We start from the raw sequence: 23,024 nt of genomic DNA on the forward strand, positions 1-23,024 counted from the left end.
AATAAAACAGTGTGTAAATAAATAAATAAATAAATAGTCGATGCAAAAGCCTTCATGAATATTGATTTTCATGTGTTTCTTGTATTCATTCATATTCACTCCTTTCCACAGTCTGTATGTATAACGCAGGTGTTGAAGGTGATCACATGACCACAGTAATGCACAGTGTTAGAAGATATAATTAAAATCTATCAGCGCTCGTTATTTGATGTCATCTTGGATTTATACATCTGATGATTATTTATTAGTTAGTAAACATGGTTGAGATGAAAAGGAACATCCCAGAATGCCACTACGTCCTGACATCATCCTGACATCATCCTGACATCAGCACCGTGCTGTTTAATTAAATGATCATTATACAGTCTGGCTGCAGTTCACCACCTCTCCGTCTGCATCGCCTGGGTCACAGTTTACCTGCAGGTGCACACGTTCTCCTGTCAAGGTTGTTTTTATAGATCACAACTTTTGCGTGAGACGTGGAGTACGCCTCTTTCAGACCCTGTTTTGTGTGTAAGTAACGGTTTTAAATGAGACCCAATAAAACTTCAGACAGAGTGAGAGCTCACCTACAATAAAACATCCGACAGAGTGAGAGCTCACCTACAATAAAACATCCGACAGAGTGAGAGCTCACCTACAATAAAACATCCGACAGAGTGAGAGCTCACCTACAATAAAACATCCGACAGAGTGAGAGCTCACCTACAATAAAACTTCAGACAGAGTGAGAGCTCACCTACAATAAAACTTCAGACAGAGTGAGAGCTCACCTACAATAAAACATCAGACAGAGTGAGAGCTCACCTGATATAAAATATCCGACTTCTGGAGTTTAAAATCCGCAAAGAAGAAAAATGAGCTCCTTCTTCTTCTTCTTCATGTTTGTTTGTGAAGTAAGACGGTGAACCTGCAGGGCGCGTGCTCAGTCTGCGAGGGCACGAGCTCTATCAGCACTGAACAGACGGCACGAGGAGCTGCAGCAAGCCCCGCCCACCGGACACCTGTCACTCACCCACCTGAGACAGAGAGAGAAACTTTCTTTTTATGTTTTACATTCATATTCATTATTTATATCTTTATTTTATTATTATATCTTATTATTTTATTATTTATTATAAAGTTTTCATGCTTTATTTGAAAGTATTTTATCATGTTATTTTTTTGTTACATATTATTTTATATTATTTTTTATTTCAGTGTTTTTTATAATTACGTTTTACAATGTAAGTTGATTTGATGTGTTATTAAGATGTAAATGTTGGTAATGTGACCTCCTGCTGTGATGTCACTGCAGATCTTTAACTCTTTATCAGCTGCAGACTCCCCCCCCCCCCACAGTGGGCAGGGGGCTGAGAGGGGGGAGAGGAGGAGAGAGAGGAGGAGAGAAAGGAGGGAAGAGGAGGAGAGAAAGGAGGGAAGAGGAGGAGAGAAAGGAGGAGAGAAACGAGGGGAGAGTAGGAGAGAGAAGGGGAGAAAGGAGGGAAGAGGAGGGGAGAAAGGAGGGAAGAGGAGGGGTGGGGGGAGTGTGGGAGGCAGCAGTTGCTTAGTAACTGATAATAATAATATTAATTACAGGAACATTTGAACAAGTCAGAAGTCGTCTGCAGCTCTTCGTCTCTGATCAGCTGCTAAAATCTAGTTTGAAAATGTTAAATCTTTGTGAAACTGCAGCCGAGACTGAAGCTGTCCGACAGCAGCGGCTTCAGCTCCGCTTACACCGAGATTTAATGTAATGCTGTTAGCTGCTGTTAGCTGCTGCTCACTGCTGTTAGCTGCTGCTCGCTGCTGTTAGCCGCTGCTAGCCGATGTTAGCTGCTGCTCACTGCTGTTAGCTGCTGCTCGCTGCTGTTAGCCGCTGTTAGCTGCTGCTCACTGCTGTTAGCTGCTGCTCGCTGCTGTTAGCCGCTGCTAGCCGCTGTAGCTGCTGTTAGCCGCTGTTAGCTGCTGCTCACTGCTGTTAGCTGCTGCTCACTGCTGTTAGCCGCTGCTAGCCGCTGTAGCTGCTACTAGCTGTTGTTAGCTGCTGTTAGCCGCTGCTAGCCGCTGTTAGCTGCTGCTCGCTGCTGTAGCTGCTGCTAGCTGCTGTTAGCTGCTGTTAGCCACTGCTAGCCGCTGCTAGCCGCTGTAGCTGCTGCTCGCTGCTGTTAGCCGCTGTTAGCCACTGCTAGCCGCTGTAGCTGCTGTTAGCTGCTGTTAGCCGCTGTTAGCTGCTGCTCGCTGCTGTTAGCTGCTGCTCGCTGCTGTTAGCCACTGCTAGCCGCTGTTAGCCGCTGTTAGCCGCTGTAGCTGCTGCTCGCTGCTGTTAGCTGCTGTTAGCCACTGCTAGCCGCTGTTAGCCGCTGTAGCTGCTGTAGCTGCTGCTAGCTGCTGTTAGCTGCTGTTAGCCACTGCTAGCCGCTGCTAGCCGCTGTAGCTGCTGCTCGCTGCTGTTAGCCACTGCTAGCCGCTGTTAGCCGCTGTTAGCCGCTGTTAGCCGCTGTAGCTGCTGTAGCTGCTGCTAGCTGCTGTTAGCTGCTGTTAGCCACTGCTAGCCGCTGCTAGCCGCTGTAGCTGCTGCTCGCTGCTGTTAGCCGCTGTTAGCCACTGCTAGCCGCTGTTAGCCGCTGTCAGCCGCTGTAGCTGCTGTTAGCTGCTGCTCGCTGCTGCTAGCCGCTGTTAGCTGCTGTTAGCTGCTGCTCTCTGCTGCTAGCCGCTGTTAGCTGCTGCTCACTGCTGTTAGCCGCTGTTAGCTGCTGTTAGCTGCTGCTCGCTGCTGCTAGCCGCTGTTAGCTGCTGCTTACTGCTGTTAGCCGCTGTTAGCTGCTGTAGCTGCTGCTAGCTGCTGTTAGCTGCTGTTAGCCACTGCTAGCCGCTGCTAGCCGCTGTAGCTGCTGCTCGCTGCTGTTAGCTGCTGTTAGCCACTGCTAGCCGCTGTTAGCCGCTGTTAGCCGCTGTAGCTGCTGCTAGCTGCTGTTAGCCGCTGTTAGCCACTGCTAGCCGCTGCTAGCCGCTGTAGCTGCTGCTCGCTGCTGTTAGCCGCTGTTAGCCACTGCTAGCCGCTGTTAGCCGCTGTTAGCCGCTGTAGCTGCTGTTAGCTGCTGCTCGCTGCTGCTAGCCGCTGTTAGCTGCTGTTAGCTGCTGCTCACTGCTGTTAGCCGCTGTTAGCTGCTGTTAGCTGCTGCTCGCTGCTGTTAGCCACTGTTAGCTGCTGAAGCTAAAACTGTGTTGATCAGCATGTATATGTATATATTATCTATATCTGAGAGTGAGTTTGGGGCTGGGGGAGATGGCCGTTATCATTTAAATAGATTTCATGATGTAGAAAACTCCCAAACAGTCAACTCTATGTCAGCATTGTTCCCGCCTTTTCAGGGCCGATTTTTTAACAGCAGATTGAAACACTTTTAATCCATGAAGTGCAGATGTTTATGAGTTTGGTGTAAATGTGAATATTATATAATATAACAGCAGCATGAATGTGTTTCATCACAGTCATATCATTTAGTTTAGTGTGCAGTAGATCTTTAAGATCTTTATTTCATGTTTTTATTAAAATACTTTAACAGTTAATTGAATATTTTTACACAATCTAATCTTATTAATGAAAATTGATCATATCGATAACTTCATATATTCAGTATATTCATTAATTGAATTAATTTAATCTAATTTATTATCAATCAAGTTGTCTTATTTAACTATTTAAGCACAGACACAACATTCTTTGGCATCATTTAATCCTCATGATGACGCTTTTATTTATTTATTTATTTGTTTGTTTGTTTGTTTGTTTGTCTCCTCCTCCTTCAGTCTGACTGACAGCTCACTGCTTCTTCTTCTTCTGTCTGTTAAACAGCATCGACATCGTAAGTATCGACTCTATTTAACATCTTTTTTTCTTCCGTTGTGATTTATTGACGTGTGAATGAGACGCAGCAACAGATCGATCAGAAACTAGAAGTGAACTGATTGATCATCAGCTGATCAATCAGCTGACTGTCAGACTCACCATCAATTATACATTTCAACTTCTGTTTTTGTTTTTGCTTTGGTTGTTTATTTGTTTTTAAATATCATGTGAAGCTGTTTGATTTTCACTCAAGAAAATAAAAACATATATAAATTTCAACGACCTCACGACTAAACATTTATTAATATAATAAAATATAAAAACCTGGATGCTTCCCGTTCATACAGACTGTAACCAGGTTTATTAATAAATAATAAAAATGAATGAATGAATATTTCAGGATGTTTGCAGCAGCTTTAAGAAGATTTATATCTTTTTTTTTTACTTCTTTCTTTGTTTCTTCTTCGTCCGTCTGCTGTTCAATCTGCCGTCTTTAATCTCAGTCTGAGGATTAATCTGATCCTCTGATCCCTCATCTTCATCTTCATCATCCTCTAGCTCTCTGTTATCATTTCATCTTTATTTTACTTTGTCTCTGTTTTCATGTTTTCCACTTTCTAACCAGTCGTCATTTATAAAAGATCATTTATTAATGATTAATAAAACAGTTAGATTGATTATTAACCATTAATAAGTCAGATAACATTCTGCTGACACCTGATTCATATTTTCAACTTCTAGGTTCATCGTGACGTTTCCTGTTTGACCTCTGACCTTCTAAAAACAGCTGCAGAACATGAAAACATTAGTGGAGAAAACACAGCTAATCAAACGATGTGATTATAGATCAGAGAAGAAGAATTAAACCAGCTGGGCAGAGGTTGCAGGAGTAACAGGTCTGTAGCATAACGTTACATTTTTAAATGGCTAGCTGTGCTAATATGTTATTTAGCTGTCTGATGCTATGCTAGCTAATGTTAGCTTCTGTGTATTATGGCTCAGATATTGATCAAAGCATTAATATTTTTTTGATAGTTATCTCAACTGATGATCCATGACGACATAACTACATCAATGAGTGCTTGAGCAACTCGGTGACCTTGTAGCTGTCCACGCTGGGCGTAGTGTGAAGACGCCATAACTGTCAGATTAGCTTCATGGCAGGAAGACACAAAGTACATCTAGTCAACGTACACTGAGTAGATCACATCAGATCTACAGTCAGTTATACGCTGTATATATACGCTTCTTTCTTGTGTTCTGTTGCTCTGTGAAGCACTTTGTAACTATTGTTATGAAAGGTGCTAAACAAATAAAGTTATTATTATTATAATAATAATTATTATTATTATTAGTGTTGTATTAGCAGCATATTAGCCTCAGATAGCTAGTGTAACAGCTAGCTTGTCTTAACTCTACTACATCAAACAAGGAGCTCCAACAAAGGGAGAGCAGATAAAAGGTAAATATAACTTTTAATCTTTTGTCACAGATCTGACAAAACACTGCAGAACTGCGTCGCTACGAGCAACAGAAAGTCAACGGAGAGCAACTGCTGGAGAAGCAGAGAGAGGATGTCTTTACTGTTTTTATTATAATTTGAACTCAAGACTCATTTTCTTTTTCATGTCAGTGACTCTCAGACGGTGACAGGAAGTCATGCTGGATTAAAGGGAGGACGTTCCCACCATGTCATCGTCTGCAGCGCAAATCATCCGTCTTCTTCTTCTTCTGATCCTTCCGTTGCCCAACCTGGTGATGACATCATCAGCGTTTACAGTGTCTCGTTTACAGTGTCCCATCGACAGTGTTCCCGCCGACGTCTGCCAGCAATCTGAGATGATGGACGGAGGACTGATGGTCCGCTGCAGTGGACTGAGACTCACACAGGTCTGTGTGTGTAAATACACACTATGTGTTTTATGGGGAAAAACCTGCTTCCAGATAGATCTCGGTCACAAACAGTTTTATCAGCAACAGGAAGCAAGTAACAAACTATTATTACTCATAACTCGGTGATTTTAGCAGCTTTACCAAGTAAAGGTACAAATATTTTGTTGCAGTTGTTCCAAGTTGTTCACTTTTTTTCCCTACACTACTGGTTGCTAATCCACAGACATTTTTTAAGCTAGAAAGCTGACATTAGTTAGCTGACATTAGTTAGCTGACATGTTAGCTGACATTAGTTAGCTGACATTAGTTAGCTGACGTGTTAGCTGACGTGTTAGCTGACATGTTAGCTGACATGTTAGCATGATAGTCATCTTACTTGGTCCTCGTCTCTCAGGTAGCAAGAGGATCCTCCTATAATAGACCCTTCAGTTGCTTGTTAGCTGGCAACTAGACAACATTAGCTCTCAGGCTACAAACATTAGCTGAATAGAAACCAGTCTGTGATGCAGGGATTGAGTGATAACATATCTCTGTTCTCCATCTGAAACATCTTTAACCTGCTGAGGTGTGTTTGTGTCCTCAGGTACCCGTCGGCCTCTCGAACCTCACCGTTCGTCTGTTTCTGGATAAAAACCTGCTCAGCTCTCTGCCGGCCGACTCTTTCTCTGATCTGTTTCTGCTCGATGAGCTCGACCTCTCACACAACCAGGTAGTGAACAAACACGCTTCAACTCACTGACGTGAAGATGTGACGTATAACAAACGTCCCATCCCGTCTGTTTTCAGTTAACGCTTCCTGTTTCCTCTCAGCTCTCCTCGCTGGAAGCGGGCTGTTTTCGCGGTTTGGCGTCCTCTCTTCGCTTCCTGGACCTGTCGTCCAATCGGTTGTCTTTGTTGGACCCAGCGGTGCTCAGCGGGCTGAGAGCGCATGCTAACCTCACCCACAACCCCTGGCACTGTGACTGCAGGATGCAGGTGAGTTCAGACCAGAGCAGGAGAATAAAGACGGAGGTCGATCAGGAGAAGTGAGTTGGATTAAACAAAATAATGTTCCTGTTTGTCTTCAGCTGTCGATGCCTCAGTTGGCGCTGGACCCGTCCTCTCTGGCCGAAGTCATCTGTCAAACCTCTGACCTCCCAAACCTCGGTATGTTTACACTCTACAGCCAATCAGATCGTAAGATACGTTAAATAGCAAGACGAGTTAAATGTAAGTTATGTTGCTTTAAGTAAATATTAAATATAGATTAAGATACATTGAGTTAAATATAGGTAGCTATAATAAATATAAATAAAGATATGTTAAGATACATTTAGTTACATTAAATGATGTTGAGTGAGATATAAGTCATGTTAAATATAAGTAAAGATATATTAAGTTACATTTCATAAAAGTAAAGATATGTTCAGTCAAGTTATGATACAGTAAGTTGAGTTAAATTAATTAATTATGATATCTTCAATTAAGACCAATGACATTTTCATAAGTTGTTAAATGTAGATACTTTAAGTATAAAGTGAAGTTGTTGAAGTGTTTGAAGTGACTGCAGATCATTTATGTATGAAACAGACTGAACCAGACCGACAGGCTGTAAGACTGTTGAACAGCTTCAGTGTGACGGTTTTGTCTTTCAGGTTGTAAAGTTTTCTGTCTGTGTTCCAGGAGCTGTTGGGATGCCAGTGGTCTTACTGGTGGAGGACTGGGATCTGTGTCTGTCTGTGCGAAGGACCACTGATGTGGTGATGCTGGTGATCATGTTCATCTGGTTCTCCACCGTCATCTCTTACCTGGTCTACTACATCCGGCAGAACCAGGAGGACGCCCGAAGACACATGGAGTACCTCAAGTCCCTGCAGAGCCTCCAGGTGTAGAGGACAGTCCTAAAGACACCTGAAGACACCTGAAGACACCTGGAGGCACCTGAAGACACCTGAAGACACCTGGAGACACCTGAAGACACCAGAAGACACCTGGAGACACCAGAAGACACCTGAAGACACCTGAAGACACCTGGAGGCACCTGAAGACACCTGAAGACACATGAAGACACCTGAAGAGACCTGGAGACACCTGAAGACACCAGAAGACACCTGGAGGCACCTGAAGACACCTGAAGAGACCTGGAGACACCTGAAGACACCTGAAGAGACCTGGAGGCACCTGAAGACACCTGAAGACACCAGAAGACACCTGGAGGCACCTGAAGACACCTGAAGAGACCTGGAGACACCTGAAGACACCAGAAGACACCTGGAGGCACCTGAAGACACCTGAAGACACCTGAAGACACCAGAAGACACCTGGAGGCACCTGAAGACACCTGAAGAGACCTGGAGACACCTGAAGACACCAGAAGACACCTGGAGGCACCTGAAGACACCTGGAGGCACCTGAAGAGACCTGGAGGCACCTGAAGACACCTGAAGACACCTGAAGAGACCTGGAGACACCTGAAGACACCAGAAGACACCTGGAGGCACCTGAAGACACCTGGAGGCACCTGAAGACACCTGAAGAGACCTGGAGACACCTGAAGACACCAGAAGACACCTGGAGGCACCTGAAGACACCTGAAGACACATGAAGACACCTGAAGACACCAGAAGACACCTGGAGGCACCTGAAGACACCTGAAGACACCTGAAGACACATGAAGACACCTGAAGACACCAGAAGACACCTGGAGGCACCTGAAGACACCTGGAGACACCTGAAGACACCTGAAGACACCAGAAGACACATGAAGACACCTGAAGAGACCTGGAGGCACCTGAAGACACCTGGAGACACATGAAGACACCTGAAGACACCTGGAGACACATGAAGACACCTGGAGACACATGAAGACACCTGAAGAGACCTGGAGGCACCTGAAGACACCTGGAGACACCTGAAGACACCTGAAGACACCAGAAGACACATGAAGACACCTGAAGAGACCTGGAGGCACCTGAAGACACCTGAAGACACCTGGAGACACATGAAGACACCTGGAGACACATGAAGACACCTGAAGAGACCTGGAGGCACCTGGAGGAGAAAATTGTCCATTCCTTGGGAAATCAATAATAATTTGGATGACACTGTACCGTGAGTCAGTCTCTGTGTCGTTGCCATGGAAACTCTTGACGCTAGCATGACTTTGTTTGATCAGGTCCAGATGTTCAGTAACATGGTGATTAATTGTGTTCGCAGCGTCGCCGTCACACAGCTCAGCTTTTCCTGTAATTTGACGGTTGAGACAAACGTCTTCTGTTCTTGTTTTCTTGGTTTGTGAAAGATGATAAACAGACACGATGCTCCAAACTGTCTGTGAACACGTCATCATGTATAAACTGTAAACTGACGTGATACTCAGGCATGTTTTTATTCACACCACTGAATTTATAGATATTTTTATGACATAAAAGTAGTTTAATATAAAATTTTAACAACAACTTTCATTTATTCTTAAAAAAGATGAATATTTGTTTTTTCCCTGTTGAGCTCTGATGAACTGTCTTTCTGTTTCTATGTACTTTTTGTTGTTTGTCTCTTTAGTTTGTTGTTGTTGATTCTTCTCTTCTTCTGAAATGGACTTTTATCTTTGTCCAGTGTTCTATATGTGACCTTCATCACATAATTAAACCTTTGCTGTGACTTAAATTAAAAAATAAACTGATTCTAAAGTTAATAAAAGCAGTCAGAGAAGTTTCTGTTTCCATCTGAAACAAGAGAAACTGAACAAAGTGACTGAAGGATGTTTCTTGTTTTAACTGCGTTTATTCATACACACACACACAGAGCTGGAAAATAACGAAGTACATTTACTCAAATACTGAAGTACAGTTTAGAGGTACTTGTACTTTACTTGAGTATTTCCATGTGATGCTACTTTCTACATTTCAGAGGGAAATATTGTACTTTCTACTCCACTACATTTATTTGACAGCTTTAGTTACTTTTCAGATGAAGATTTGACACAATGGATAATATAACAAGCTTTTAAAATACAACACATTGTTAAAGATGAAACCAGTGGTTTCCAACCTTCTTGTCTTTTGACGTCTTACAAAAAGCAGTGTGTAGTCGGGGTCACATTTCACATGTCTATGAGTTGTTAACAGCTCCACCAAATAGTGATTTTTCCCTCTAAACTTCTCACATGCTTTCATTTCAATAAATGTTCAAATGATCCAATATTTCAGCAAAAATCAAAGATTAGAGAAAAAGTCCAAAAACTGAAAACAGATTTGTGTATCAGAACTTTGTTTTTTCTTCTTTCCTCTCCCATTAATCATCTCACCACCCCTCAGATTTATCTGCTGACCCTTTGGAGGGGCCCGACCCCTAGGTTGGGAACCACTGGACTAAACTAGCTAACTGTATATAAAGTAGTGTAAACTAGCTCCACCTCCAGCAGCTACAACAGTAACATGCTGCTCTAACACTGATGCTTCACTATTAATAATCTAATGATGTCATATATAATAATATATCAGTCAGAGGGACCAAACCACTACTTTTACTGCAATACTTTAACTACATCAAGCTCATAATACTTATGTACTTTTACTGCAATACTTTAACTACATCAAGCTCATAATACTTATGTACTTTTACTGCAATACTTTAACTACATCAAGCTCATAATACTTATGTACTTTTACTGCAATACTTTAACTACATCAAGCTCATAATACTTATGTACTTTTACTGCAATACTTTAACTACATCAAGCTCATAATACTTATGTACTTTTACTGCAATACTTTAACAAAAAATGTATTTACTGCTGGGTTAGTCAGTCTATTCTATTATCTGAGAGAAACTGGACTGAACAAAAGAATTTAGTGTTCAGTGGAATATACATTTAAAATTCATTTTTATTTTCGTGTATTTGTTTGTGGGAATAGAAAACTCTGGTTCAGACTCCAGCGCAGTAGGTGGCGGTAATGCACCTTAATGCTGGCTGTCACCTGAGATAAAAGGGGGAAAAAGAAGAAGAAAAGCGAATCGGTCGATCGGGGATCGATTATTCGTGTCGGCGCTGTTTTCTGTGATCCTCTCATACTGCGTCCACCATCCCACAATCCTTTGCGACCACTAATACTGTCCAGTCATTGCGGAGAACAACAGAGAGGTAAAACTATACTATTTATATATAAACTGTGTTTATTAAACTTAAACTCTCTGCTGACGGTCAGTGTGTCTGTTTGTCCCCCGACAGCATGAAGGAGACAGCGGCCAAGCGGCGGGAAAAAGCGGGGAGAGCGGAGAAGAAGGAGCCGAAGGAGCCGCAGGACGTTGAGATGCCGGAGGAAGAGGCGGCTAACGCGGCTAAGCAGCCCCGAGAGCTGGACAGCCTGACCCTGGACGGTAAAACTGGGGATACATATGCTGCCGGGGCCGGTAAAAGCACCGGGAGAGCCCGGTAAAAAAGCCCCGGGGGAGCCTGGTAAAAGCACCGGGCGAGCAGCGGGTAGTTAGCTTCTTAGCACAGCCGGCTAGCACATGACGAAGCTAACCGTCAATAAACTCCGACAGACAAAGTTTGTTTTAAAGAGGATGAAGTCTGATTCAAGAGTTCAGGGGGAAATGAAGGAAATCTTAACGGATAATATTGTGTATGATTCGGCCTGTCTGCTGTTGCTACTACACATCAGACCAGGAGCCGCAAGTTATTCATTAAAGAAATCTCTCCTAACTGATAATAATTATCAGATTGACACATTTTTGTTCCTACTTTTAGCACGACGAGTAAAAACATCGTATCATCTTAACTGAGGAACTATCTCCTCTCTCTGATGATATTTATGACCTCGGGCAGGGACGTGTCGGTGTGTCGGTTTAACTGGTGACCGTGTTAACTGGAGACAGTCAGCTGTTGGAAACACGAACAGGAGACGCAGGTTTGGTTGATTTTCTCCTGAAAGCAGGTTAACTTCAGAGGATCAACACTGACCAATCAGATCACTGGAAATAAGAGCCATCGTTCCTACAGGATCCCGACATGGACAAAAGTCCTGAGTTACTGTAAAGTGACAAGTAAAAAAAGATCAATATATATTTTTATAGATCAGTAGAAACATTTTTTTGTTCCATGTTTCTGCTTTTAAATCAGAGCTTCTAACAAACGGAGATCGTTTACGACACTAAACACATATTTTAATAGTTTAACAGTGATTTTACTCTCTGATTCATGGCTGCAGTCAGAATAACATCAGACAACTGTGTGATGAAAACTGCAGATAAAAACATTAATACTGTTAATTGGCTCCATGATTATAAATCATCAGTCATTAACTACTTTTACACTCTTTGCTTCAGCAGCAGAAACAGTCTGATGTTACTTCCCTCTATACTTCAGTCATATAGAATAATTCCTACATGTATTTTATTGATTTATGATTTCACTTGGTTGAATCTGCAGGTTCTTGGTTTCACTGTTTCATCTCATATGAAGAACTTCATTCATGGTTCTGATGACGTCACTCGTAATAAACAACCCGCCTCTTTCACATGAACGCGCTCGCAGCTGTTAAACCAGAGTTACTGAGCTTCATAGTTCTGGTTCTGGACAGACAACATCACACACACACTTAGGGTTTGAAAAATAATTCTCTCTCTCCTCCTCCTCCTCCTCCTCCTCCTCCTCCTCCTCCTCCTCCTCCTCTTCCTCAGACATTAAGGAGCATGTGAAGCAGATAGAGAAGGCGGTGTCGGGGAAGGAGCCTCGGTTCGTGCTGCGAGCTCTGCGAGCGTTGCCGTCCACCAGCCGCCGCCTCAACACCAACGTGCTGCACAAAGCCGTCACCGGCTTCTTCACCAACAACACCAACACCAGAGACTTCCTGCTGGGCTTCCTGGAGGAGGTGCGGCGGCTCCCCGGCATGATCAATGACACATAGTATTGATTAACCTGTCCGTTATTATTCTGAGCTTATAAACATCAACAGAGTCCAGAGAGATTCTACAAACTGCTGCTTCATTGCTGAAACAATTAGTTGATTAATCAATACATTGATTGGCATCAGTTTTAACAATAATCATTTCATGTCACTTGTAATTTAAAAGGACAAACGAGCCTCTAGTTTGAGAACCTGCAGCAGCTGTTTGTCTCCATGTTTTACAGTTTATTGATAATGGTTCAGTTAAAGAAGTAATCAATAGATTGATAGATAATAACCAATAGATGCAGCTCTAATTAAGGCCAAAGACACACAGAGGTTTGGTTCATAATGAACATGATTTAAGTGAACCGATAATCTGATCAGATAATCAGTATTGATCCCTGCTGTCTGTCTGTCTGTCAGCCGATGGAGATGGCGGACGGAGACGTGCAGTTCCGTCCTCGGACGGGAAAAGCAGCGACGGCTCCGCTGCTGCCGGAGGTGGAAGCTTATCTGCAGCTGCTGCTGGTGGTTCACCTGACGAACAACAAGAGATACACAGAGGTCTGAACACCTGTCTGTCTGATCACCTGTCTGTCTGTCTGATCACCTGTCTGTCTGTCTGATCACCCGTCTGTCTGATCACCTGTCTGTCTGATCACCTGTCTGTCTGTCTGATCACCCGTCTGTCTGATCACCCGTCTGTCTGATCACCCGTCTGTCTGATCACCTGTCTGTCTGTCTGATCACCTGTCTGTCTGATCACCTGTCTGTCTGTCTGATCACCTGTCTGTCTGTCTGATCACCTGTCTGTCTGTCTGATCACCTGTCTGTCTGATCACCTGTCTGTCTGAACACCCGTCTGTCTGTCTGTCTGATCACCTGTCCGTCTGTCTGATCACCTGTCTGTCTGTCTGATCACCTCTCTGTCTGTCTGATCACCTGTCTGTCTGATCACCTGTCTGTCTGATCACCTGTCTGTCTGTCTGATCACCTCTCTGTCTGTCTGATCACCTGTCTGTCTGATCACCTGTCTGTCTGATCACCTGTCTGTCTGAACACCCGTCTGTCTGTCTGTCTGATCACCTGTCCGTCTGTCTGATCACGTGTCTGATCACCTGTCTGTCTGTCTGTCTGTCTGATCACCCGTCTGTCTGTCTGATCACCCGTCTGTCTGTCTGATCACCTGTCTGTCTGATCACCTGTCTGTCTGTCTGATCACCCGTCTGTCTGTCTGATCCCCTGTCTGTCTGTCTGATCACCTCTCTGTCTGTCTGATCACCCGTCTGTCACCATTATTGATTTCAGGCTCAGAAGGTGTCTGACGACCTGCTGCAGAAGATCGGCTCCAAGAACCGCAGAGCTCTGGACCTGGTGGCTGCCAAGTGTTACTACTATCACGCACGAGTGTACGAGTTCCTGAAGCAGTTCGACACCATCCGCAGGTACACACACACACTCACACACACACACACACACACACACTCACATACTTACACACACACATACTTACACTCACACACACACACACACACTCACACACACACACTCACACACACACACTCACACTCACACACACACTCACAGACACACACTCACACACACACTCTCACACTCACAGACAATCTTTGTGTGAACACAGACAGCAGCTGCAGAGACACATTCACTTTAATCACTTTAATCACTTTAATCACTTTAATTACTTTAATTACTTTAATTACTTTGATCTTTCTGTCAGTTTAATAGACAAACATGAGGAGCTGCTGCTATTGATCTATGATCAGCAGAACACTGAGGAGAGATCAAAGAGTTTTATGTTCAAGTTTTAAAATATTTGTGTCATTGTTTTGTTTATAATATTTCATGTTATTGAATTTATTTGACACACTTTGTTAAAAAATTAATATCAGCTCAAATATCTGTGTTTGGATCGACTTTAATGTCTTAAATTCAGATGTTTGTCTCAAAGTTGAGACTCAGTTAGGTTCAAGAACGAATGATTGACATGTGGTGTTACTGATTAACTGATTAACTAATTGATTATAAAAAAAATAATGTCCAGTTGAACTGAAACTAACGATAGTTAATCGATTAGTTGTTTGGTTCATAAAATGTCAGAAAATGAAAAATGTGAATCAGTGTTTCCAAGATGATGTCTTCAAATGTTTTGTTTTGTCCACAAAGATGTTCAGTTTACTGTCACAGAGACTAAAGAAACCAGAACATATTCACATTTAACAAGCTGCAATCAGAGAGTTTGTTTTAAAATCTGGAAACGATTGATCGATTACAAAAATATCTCAAAGATCTTCTGATCCAACTGAAACTGTTTCAGTTTAGAGAAAATCTTTATTTTTGTAAATATTTATTTTTCTTTGTTGTCGTTTAGAGAAGCTTGTAGGTGGATTTAGTTCCTTTGGACTGAACTGTGCTTTCCCTTAGTTTCCAGCGTTTATGCTAAGCTAAGCTAACCAGCTGCTAGCTGTAGCTTCATACTGACACATGAAATCTGAGCACTTGACACACTTTTGTTCACAATTGTGAATATTTTTGTATTTTATTTTTGTGTTTCTTCATCTCTGTTGTTTTACTTCCTGTCAGCTTCCTGCACACTCGCCTGCGTACGGCGACGCTGCGTCACGACGCCGACGGTCAGGCGGTTCTCCTGAACCTGCTGCTGAGGAATTACCTGCACTTCAACCTGTACGACCAGGCTGAGAAACTGGTGTCCAAGTCCGTGTTCCCAGAGCTCGCCAACAACAACGAGTGGGCCCGATACCTCTACTACACAGGTAAGACCCAGGGGGGGTCGGATACCTGTACTACACAGGTAAGACCCGGGGGGGGTCGGATACCTGTACTACACAGGTAAGACCCAGGGGGGGTCGGATACCTGTACTACACAAGTAAGACCCAGTGGGGGTCGGATACCTGTACTACACAGGTAAGACCCAGGGGGGGTCGGATACCTGTACTATACAGGTGAGACCGAGGGGGGGTCAGATACCTGTACTACTCAAGTAAGACCGAGGGGGGGTCGGATACCTGTACCACACAGGTAAGACCCAGGGGGGGTCGGATACCTGTACTATACAGGTGAGACCGAGGGGGGGTCGGATACCTGTACTACGACCCAGAGCTGCAACGAATAATTATATTCGTTATCGATCAATCTGTCACTTATTTTCTGGATTAATTGATTAGTTGTTTGGTCAATAAAATGTCATAAAATGGTGAAAAATGTGACAGAACCTACAAATAAAAGTACAATAATATGCTTGTGCTGAGTGTTTAATGTTCCTGCTGTGTGTTTACCTGTGTGTCATGTGACCTCCTGCAGGTCGTATTAAGGCGATCCAGTTGGAGTATTCTGAGGCTCGCAGGACTCTGACCAACGCTCTGAGGAAAGCTCCCCAACACACTGCTGTGGGCTTCAAACAGACGGTCTGTACACACTCATACATACCAACACACATATGAGCCCTTTGGAACCAGGAACTAAAATCTGAGGAACCAGGTAGATCCTACAGATTAAAACATGAAACGCAGCTTTCACACATGAGAACGTTCTCTGATCGTTTCTTTCTACAGCAGAAATAAAAGCATCAAACAAAACTCCTGCAGCAGGAAATACAAAGAACAACGGAACAGGTCTGTGTCGCTGGTTCCTCATGTGTGAATGCTGCGTTTCATGTTTAAACTCCATGAGTCTAATCTGCAGGATCTACCTGGTTCCTCAGATTTTAGTTCCTGAGATTAGTTCTTCTGGTTTTGGTTCTAGACTTTTCACTGTCTTTGTTCATTCTCTTGTACTTGTTCTTTTTCTTTTTCTGTCACTCTCTGACGTTAGAGCACTTCCTTGTTTTATGAATGAAGCGGTACAATTTGAAGCAGCTGCACTACCGTTCCCATTTGAACCAGTACTGGTACCTGGAATTCGTTACTGGTACCCAATGGTGCCTTTTTTCAGTACTTAACTCTCTCTGTAGTAACAAAGTGATACGTAATAAACAAAAGTAATACATACTTATTACAGAGAGACCATACGTAAACAGATATCCATATGTTTATGTAGGATTAGCATGCTAGGCTAACAGTCCATCAGTTGTGTGACTTCATATCCACACAAACACCATAAACACACCCGTCACCTGCCCAGTACAGTGCTGTTAAACCGGAGACACTGCTGCACTTTATTTTTATACAGTATATGGGCTACACACAGCACGGCTATGCTAATGAAGCTAGCCATGCTAACTAGCTGCTAGCCGCTGTGCAGGCTGGTGAAACGGATCTGTTGCGTCTCCTGTCAGTGTCGGAGCCTCCATGTGAGACGCTTCAGTCGCTAAATGTGTTATTTCAGGGCCACGCTCACTCTGAGTCCAACAAGGTACTGAAATGTGGCACCGATTGATCCAACATTCAGTCGGTACCTTTTTAAAAGTACCGAGCTCAGTACCCAACCCCACCCAGCAGGGACCTTTGGGGGGTAAAACAGTCTCCCTGGAGCAGGTAGAGGAAGTGGGAGGATCATGTGACGTGTGTCGACAGTGATGATAACACGAACTGTGTTTGTGTCTGCAGGTCCACAAGCTGCTGATCGTGGTGGAGCTGTTACTGGGAGAGATTCCTGACAGACTCCAGTTCAGACAGCCGTCACTCAAAAGATCCCTGATGCCATATTTTCTGCTCACACAGGGTCAGTAACACACACACACACACACACACAGATAATTACTGACATTATGTTAGAGTCAGGTTTAGGTTCAGAGAGGTTTGAAGGTTCATCCCAAAGCGAGGACCGACCAAAACACCCTCACTTTCCAAAAATGTCTCTACAAAAGTCTAAAACTCAAACTGGTCACAGCTGCAACTAATCGTTATTTTCCCCATTAATCAGTTATTCATATAATCTATAAAATGGTGAAAACTGTGGATCAGTGTTTCCTAAAACCCAAGATGACGTCCTCAAATGTTTTGTCCATAAAGATCTTCAGTTTAGTGTCATTGAGACAAAAGAAACCAGAAAATATTCACATTCAAGAAGCTGCAGTCAGAGAATTTGTTTTGAATTTTGTAAACAATTAATCGATTATAAAATATCTTGAAGATCTTCTGATCCAACTTAAACTGTTTCAGTTTAGAGAAAATCTTTACTTTTGTATATATAGAGAAGCAGGTATGTGGATTCAGTTCCCTTCTGCACTTTTTTTTCTTTAAAAAACTATTAATCAATTATCAGGATAGTTGGTGATTAACTTTCTGTTGATCAACTAATCGTTGCAGCTCTATATTGGTCCTCACAATGATAGAATTACAAGTACACACACACACACTGGTGTGATGTCACAGGACACATGGGCTCTGAAACAATTAATCAGTGAATTGACGAGTCATTTGATAAATAACGTGTGTGTGTGTGTGTGTGTGTGTGTGTGTGTGTGTGTGTGTGTGTGTGTGTGTGTGTGTGTGTGTGTGTAGCGGTGAGAACAGGTAACCTGGCCAAGTTTAACCAGGTGTTGGAGCAGTTTGGGGAGAAGTTTCAGACCGACGGGACGTACACACTCATCATCCGCCTGAGACACAACGTCATCAAGACCGGTGAGCCAATCACACAGCAGATCACCTCTGACATCACATGTTGCTGTGTGTTCTCAGGTGTGTGTAACGAGTCTAACCGTGTGTGTGTGTGTGTGTGTGTGTGTGTGTGTGTGTGTGTGTGTGTGTGTGTGTTCAGGTGTGCGGATGATCAGCCTGTCGTACTCTCGTATCTCTCTGGCCGACATCGCTCAGAAGCTGCAGCTCGACAGTCCAGAGGACGCAGAGTTCATCGTTGCCAAGGTAACGCTGTGACCCTGAGCCTCACCTGTGTGCAGGTAGATGCTGCAGTGTCGTGACGTGTGTGTGTGTGTTTGTGTCCTGCAGGCGATCCGTGACGGCGTGATCGAGGCCAGCATCAACCATGAGAAAGGCTTCGTCCAATCAAAAGAGACCATGGACATCTACGGGACCAGAGAGCCTCAGCTGGCGTTTCACCAGAGGATCTCCTTCTGCCTCGACATCCACAACATGTCTGTGAAGGTAACCACACACCTGGACACACCTGGACACACCTGAGACACACCTGAGACACACCTGAGACACACCTGAGACACACCTGAGACACACCTGAGACAGACCTGACTACACCTGAGACACACCTGAGACACACCTGAGACAGACCTGAGACACGCCTGAGACAGACCTGAGACAGACCTGAGACACACCTGAGACACACCTGAGACACACCTGGACACACCTGAGACACACCTGAGACACACCTGAGACACACCTGAGACACGCCTGAGACACGCCTGAGACAGACCTGAGACACGCCTGAGACACGCCTGAGACACACCTGAGACACACCTGAGACACACCTGAGACAGACCTGAGACACACCTGAGACACACCTGAGACACACCTGACTGAAGTCAACCTGATCCTGACCTGTCTCTCTCTCTCTGTCTCCCCCTGCAGGCCATGAGGTTTCCTCCAAAAGCTTACAACAAAGACCTGGAGTCAGCAGAGGTAACACACCTGATCTCACACACACACACACACACACACACACACACATCATGAATGTGTTTGATTGTATGTGATTGGCCGCTGCAGCGTCTTGTTGATCATCTGTAGGAATGTTAACAGTTAATTGATTATCTATTGATTGAAGATGAGCGCTGTGTGGTGTGATGGTCAGAAACTGGTCTGTAGATATGCTGCAGTACGCAGACTCTCCACCAGGTGGAGCCTCTTACATGTTAATGATGTTGGGTTACAGGTGTGTTTGGTGAACACACACATCACTCCACATGTACATCAGGTCTGCACGTTATTGATATGAAACCAGTCACAACATATCGGCCATCGGTCTGACGGCGGATATCTGGGCCAGACTTCCTCTCCTGTACTCCGCTCGTTGTTTACGTGTTGTTGTTTACGTGTTGTTGTTTACAGTCTGATCTCTATAAACACAGCTAATAAAAAGCTAAATCCTCGTCAGACGATAGCCGCTGGGTTTCTCTACGCGTGGACTGTTCAAACGGACTGTTCTCCGTTGTCATGGAGACAGCTCAGGTCAATACAACTCGGACTGCAAACGGAAACCAGAACGCTTCCAAAGTGTCGACAGATACGTGTCACGTTTACACGATAACGTTCCGGGTCCAACACGTCAGTCTGATGTGTTTCATACTTCAGACGTTTTAAATGAATCATTATAAGTAACTTTGTGTTAATTACACATCAGTGGTTAATATGGTTTAATGATGGTTAACGATTAACCAATAATCATCTATAATCATCTGTTGAAGTCAGAACATGTTGGTCAGACAGTGGTCCCAATCACATGATCAATAATCAATATCAACACGTGTGAGCTGTTCAATCAAAGTCATTTATTTGATTAGAATCAGTTTTAGAGTCATAAAAACAAATCCTGTCAATCATCTCACATCTGTAAATAACCAGTAAAGTCTAATATTGATTATTATCACTAATATATCGATCGATTGATTGATTGATCATTAATATGATTAATTTGTTTGTTCAGGAGCGTCGGGAGCGTGAGCAGCAGGATCTGGAGTTCGCCAAAGAAATGGCCGAAGATGACGACGACAGTTTCCCATGATCCTCTCTGCTGACTTCCTTAGCAGACAGGAAGTAGTGTTATGTGTGTGTGTGTGTGTGTCCGCACGCTGTTAGTAGATCAATTATTACCCACAATCCCCCTCTCCTCCTCCTCCTCTTCTCTTCTCATCTCTCTGACGTGTATTCCTCATGTGACCTCTGACCTTTACTCTGCTGCAGCTCCTGTTTGTTGTTTCACTGAAACAAATAAAAACACTCAGTTTGTTTACACTGTTTGTGTTTCTGTGGGTTTCTGGGTAATGTAGTCTCCTCTGCTTCACACCAGCAGCCACTGAACTACACTCGGTTATAAAATACAGACGCACGAGTATCAAACACAGTGACGTCACTTTAAAACGCAAGTAAACATGGACCATTGTTACCACGGTAACAGTTTGTTAACAAAAAGACTGAAGAACGTGAAGGTTTAGAGTCTGTTAATAATAATAATAATAATAATAATAATAATAATAATAATAATCAGTCTGCAGTGGTTTAATGAAACATGATGAGTGTCGTCACCTCGCTGGATTAATTATAAAAGAAACTGAAATAAAATCTAAATAAAAATTTATAAAAACAGAATAATAAGAAATGAATCTGTTGATAAATAAAGACGTTAACTGTTGGAGGCCTGCTGGAGAAACGGACATAAATCCGTTTCCATCGCTGCAGGAAACTGAAGAAAAACAATTTATTGAGCTTTGAGGATTTCAGATTTTATTCTAACTTGTTTTGGTTCGTCCGTCATGTGACTCTGCGTTTTAACATGCAGCTGCTTCAGTACATTTAAACCCAAACATTAATGAAAGTCGGCTCTGTAACCGCTGACTCTGCCTTTTATCTGGTCTTATGAACACAGATATGCTTGATTTTAATTGGACGGTCATTCATCAGTCATTCTAGTTGATATAGTGACTGTGATGCTGCTATTGTGTGTAACTCTGTAATATCTATTCTGTATTATTCTTTTATCCTTTTGTATGATGTTTAATGACCAGCACTGAGCTGTTATATGTTTTAATTGTGACGAGGCTGCAGATGAACTCGCTATAAGCTAACTGCTGCTTTTTAAACTGTAAACGCTCCTTTCAAAATAAAATAAAGACAAAAAAAAACTTCAAATGTTTTGGATGTTAAACTGTGTCTGAAATCATTTTCACATGAAGTTTCTGAAAAGGAGTCGAACTGAATTCATTTTAAACACTCGACTGAAAAACTGAACTCAGAAACAAAAACTGTTGTTGATTCCGATCTGAAGAAAAGTCTCGTGTGAAAAACTGCAGTGAAATAAATAAATAATGAAACATTTTTGGATAAACAGTCTGCGGCATCTGAAATCAATAAATTCTCGTTTAGCCAGAAGCAGTTTCCCAGCAGCCTCTTCTTCTGTGAGGACCAAACGTTTCATAACCTCTGAAACAATGAGTCAGCAGTTAATCTACTGCAGAAACGAGGAAAGATTCCCACGTCGTTACATCACCTGAGCTCTAATGAAGCTTTAATGACGTATGAAAATATAAAAAAAAGCAGCAGAATTAAAATAATAAAGGCTGTTTTTACGTCTCTGCTGCAGGAAGTGAATCAACTTCTGTCATGTGATTAAAATGTCCTAAACTCAAAACTCCACTTACTTCGCTTTTTGACCATTTCTCATGACCTTCTGCAGCATCTCCGTTGTCATGGAGACAGCTCAGGCGTTTGTTTCGTCTTTTGTCCGTGCAGGTTTTGTCTGCTGAAGAAGGACTTGAGAAATGGCTGAAAGCCCCAGGAAAAAAAGGCCAGTTAGTGAAACTTGAGTGCAGAATATTTTTATCACAGATTCATCGTTACTGAAAGTTTCTTTGCTTTAATTTGTCCTTAAACTTGAAATATTTTTTATTTTCTCAAAAGTTCATCACTCTAAATTCCTTTTTTCAGATTTAATTTATTTATTTGCACCAATAACACGATGCATTAAAGGAAAACAAACATCTGAAATTACAGTTCATGATTTAAAAGTTTAAAGTTTATGAATCGTGTTTCAGCGACTTTTCATAAAAATGAAGTTTTATTTGTTTTCCACGTTTCAGACCCTCAAAGATAATTAACACAAAGAAATGCTGCTCTCAACACACACATGTAGAGCAACAACAGTTTTTAATCATGATTGTATATTTCTGACTGTACAAATTTAAACGTGTTTCCTCAGTTTGAACCATAAACAGACAATAATATTTTGTATCAAATTGTTGCAGAAAAAGGTACCAGAGCAAAAAAACTCTCTCTTGTAAATAAAAAGGGAGTCAGAGGTCCAAGCAGCAAAGTGTTCTTTACTGCCGGCAAAAAAGGGGAGCAATCAGCACTTTTACAAAGAACCAAATCGCTCCAAAGGTTTTTCTTTGGGGTTCATTGTTTTTATGCCCTTGGGTCGGCTTAGGTCACACCTTATCATCCACCCTCCCTAATTTTTGACCAATTATTATGTTACTTTTATCTCCGTCACTCGTTGTTGGTCAAAACTCTTAAAAAACAGGTTTTGAGGTGTTCGAGGATATGTACTGGCATATTCAATTCTACCTGATTATATCCAATTTTTATATAAGTATTGGGAATCATTTTACACCATTATTGCCAAGTTGTCTTCTGGCCTTTTATTTTTTTTTATAAGTTATTCTAGTCATTTTACACCCTTATTTCTTGATCTCCTCCAGAGAGTATTTTTGAAAGGTGAAGACTTTAATGCAGACCCAAGCAAAGTGACATGTAATACAAAC

At 42.6% G+C, this 23,024-nt stretch overlaps 3 protein-coding genes across 9 annotated transcripts in view; 2 read left to right on the forward strand and 1 right to left on the reverse strand.

The window, feature by feature from the left end:
- LOC122967472 (serine/threonine-protein kinase WNK4-like) overlaps positions 1–1,035 on the reverse strand; it is a 24,178-nt gene extending 23,143 nt beyond the window's left edge. For all 3 annotated transcript variants that reach the window (XM_044332147.1, XM_044332146.1, XM_044332145.1), the window contains exon 1: positions 808–1,035. The gene's annotated coding sequence lies outside the window, so the exon portion shown is untranslated. The remainder of the gene's footprint in view (positions 1–807) is intronic.
- Positions 1,036–3,823: 2,788 nt separating this feature from the next.
- On the forward strand, positions 3,824–7,834 carry LOC122967771 (leucine-rich repeat-containing protein 3B-like). Of its 5 annotated transcripts, none has more exons than XM_044332585.1 (6): positions 3,824–3,848; positions 5,466–5,722; positions 6,309–6,434; positions 6,536–6,700; positions 6,793–6,871; positions 7,388–7,834. In XM_044332585.1, the coding sequence occupies exons 2-6, from the start codon at positions 5,522–5,524 to the stop codon at positions 7,594–7,596; spliced, it is 780 nt and encodes a 259-aa protein (XP_044188520.1). In that variant the 5' UTR covers positions 3,824–3,848; positions 5,466–5,521; the 3' UTR covers positions 7,597–7,834. The 5 variants fall into 5 exon arrangements, with proteins under 5 accessions (XP_044188520.1, XP_044188516.1, XP_044188517.1 ...); XM_044332581.1 differs by having other exon boundaries at positions 3,830–3,848; positions 4,574–5,722; XM_044332582.1 differs by lacking the exon at positions 3,824–3,848 and adding an exon at positions 3,865–5,294.
- A 2,902-nt stretch (positions 7,835–10,736) lies between these two features.
- psmd3 (proteasome 26S subunit, non-ATPase 3) lies at positions 10,737–21,393 on the forward strand. The gene is made up of 13 exons (XM_044331983.1): positions 10,737–10,847; positions 10,935–11,083; positions 12,389–12,579; positions 13,021–13,161; positions 13,906–14,042; positions 15,199–15,389; positions 15,938–16,041; positions 17,182–17,296; positions 18,079–18,198; positions 18,335–18,438; positions 18,523–18,678; positions 19,117–19,167; positions 20,192–21,393. Exons 2-13 carry the CDS (start codon positions 10,936–10,938, stop codon positions 20,267–20,269), a joined length of 1,536 nt encoding a protein of 511 aa, XP_044187918.1. The 5' UTR covers positions 10,737–10,847; position 10,935; the 3' UTR covers positions 20,270–21,393.
- The last annotated feature ends 1,631 nt before the right edge of the window (positions 21,394–23,024 follow it).

This window comes from Thunnus albacares, chromosome 17 (genome assembly GCF_914725855.1).
Source record: "Thunnus albacares chromosome 17, fThuAlb1.1, whole genome shotgun sequence".
Lineage (NCBI taxonomy): Eukaryota > Metazoa > Chordata > Actinopteri > Scombriformes > Scombridae > Thunnus > Thunnus albacares.

Coding starts and splice junctions, on each gene's coding strand:
- psmd3 (XM_044331983.1), top strand. CDS start 10,936: ATGAAGGAGACAGCGGCCAAGCGGCGGGAAAAAGCGGGGAGAGCGGAG. Junction 12,580..13,020: donor TGCTGGGCTTCCTGGAGGAG/GTGCGGCGGCTC, acceptor TCTGTCTGTCAG/CCGATGGAGATGGCGGACGG. Junction 18,439..18,522: donor CAGAGTTCATCGTTGCCAAG/GTAACGCTGTGA, acceptor TGTGTCCTGCAG/GCGATCCGTGACGGCGTGAT.
- LOC122967771 (XM_044332585.1), top strand. CDS start 5,522: ATGTCATCGTCTGCAGCGCAAATCATCCGTCTTCTTCTTCTTCTGATC. Junction 6,435..6,535: donor TCGACCTCTCACACAACCAG/GTAGTGAACAAA, acceptor GTTTCCTCTCAG/CTCTCCTCGCTGGAAGCGGG. Junction 6,872..7,387: donor CTCTGACCTCCCAAACCTCG/GTATGTTTACAC, acceptor TCTGTGTTCCAG/GAGCTGTTGGGATGCCAGTG.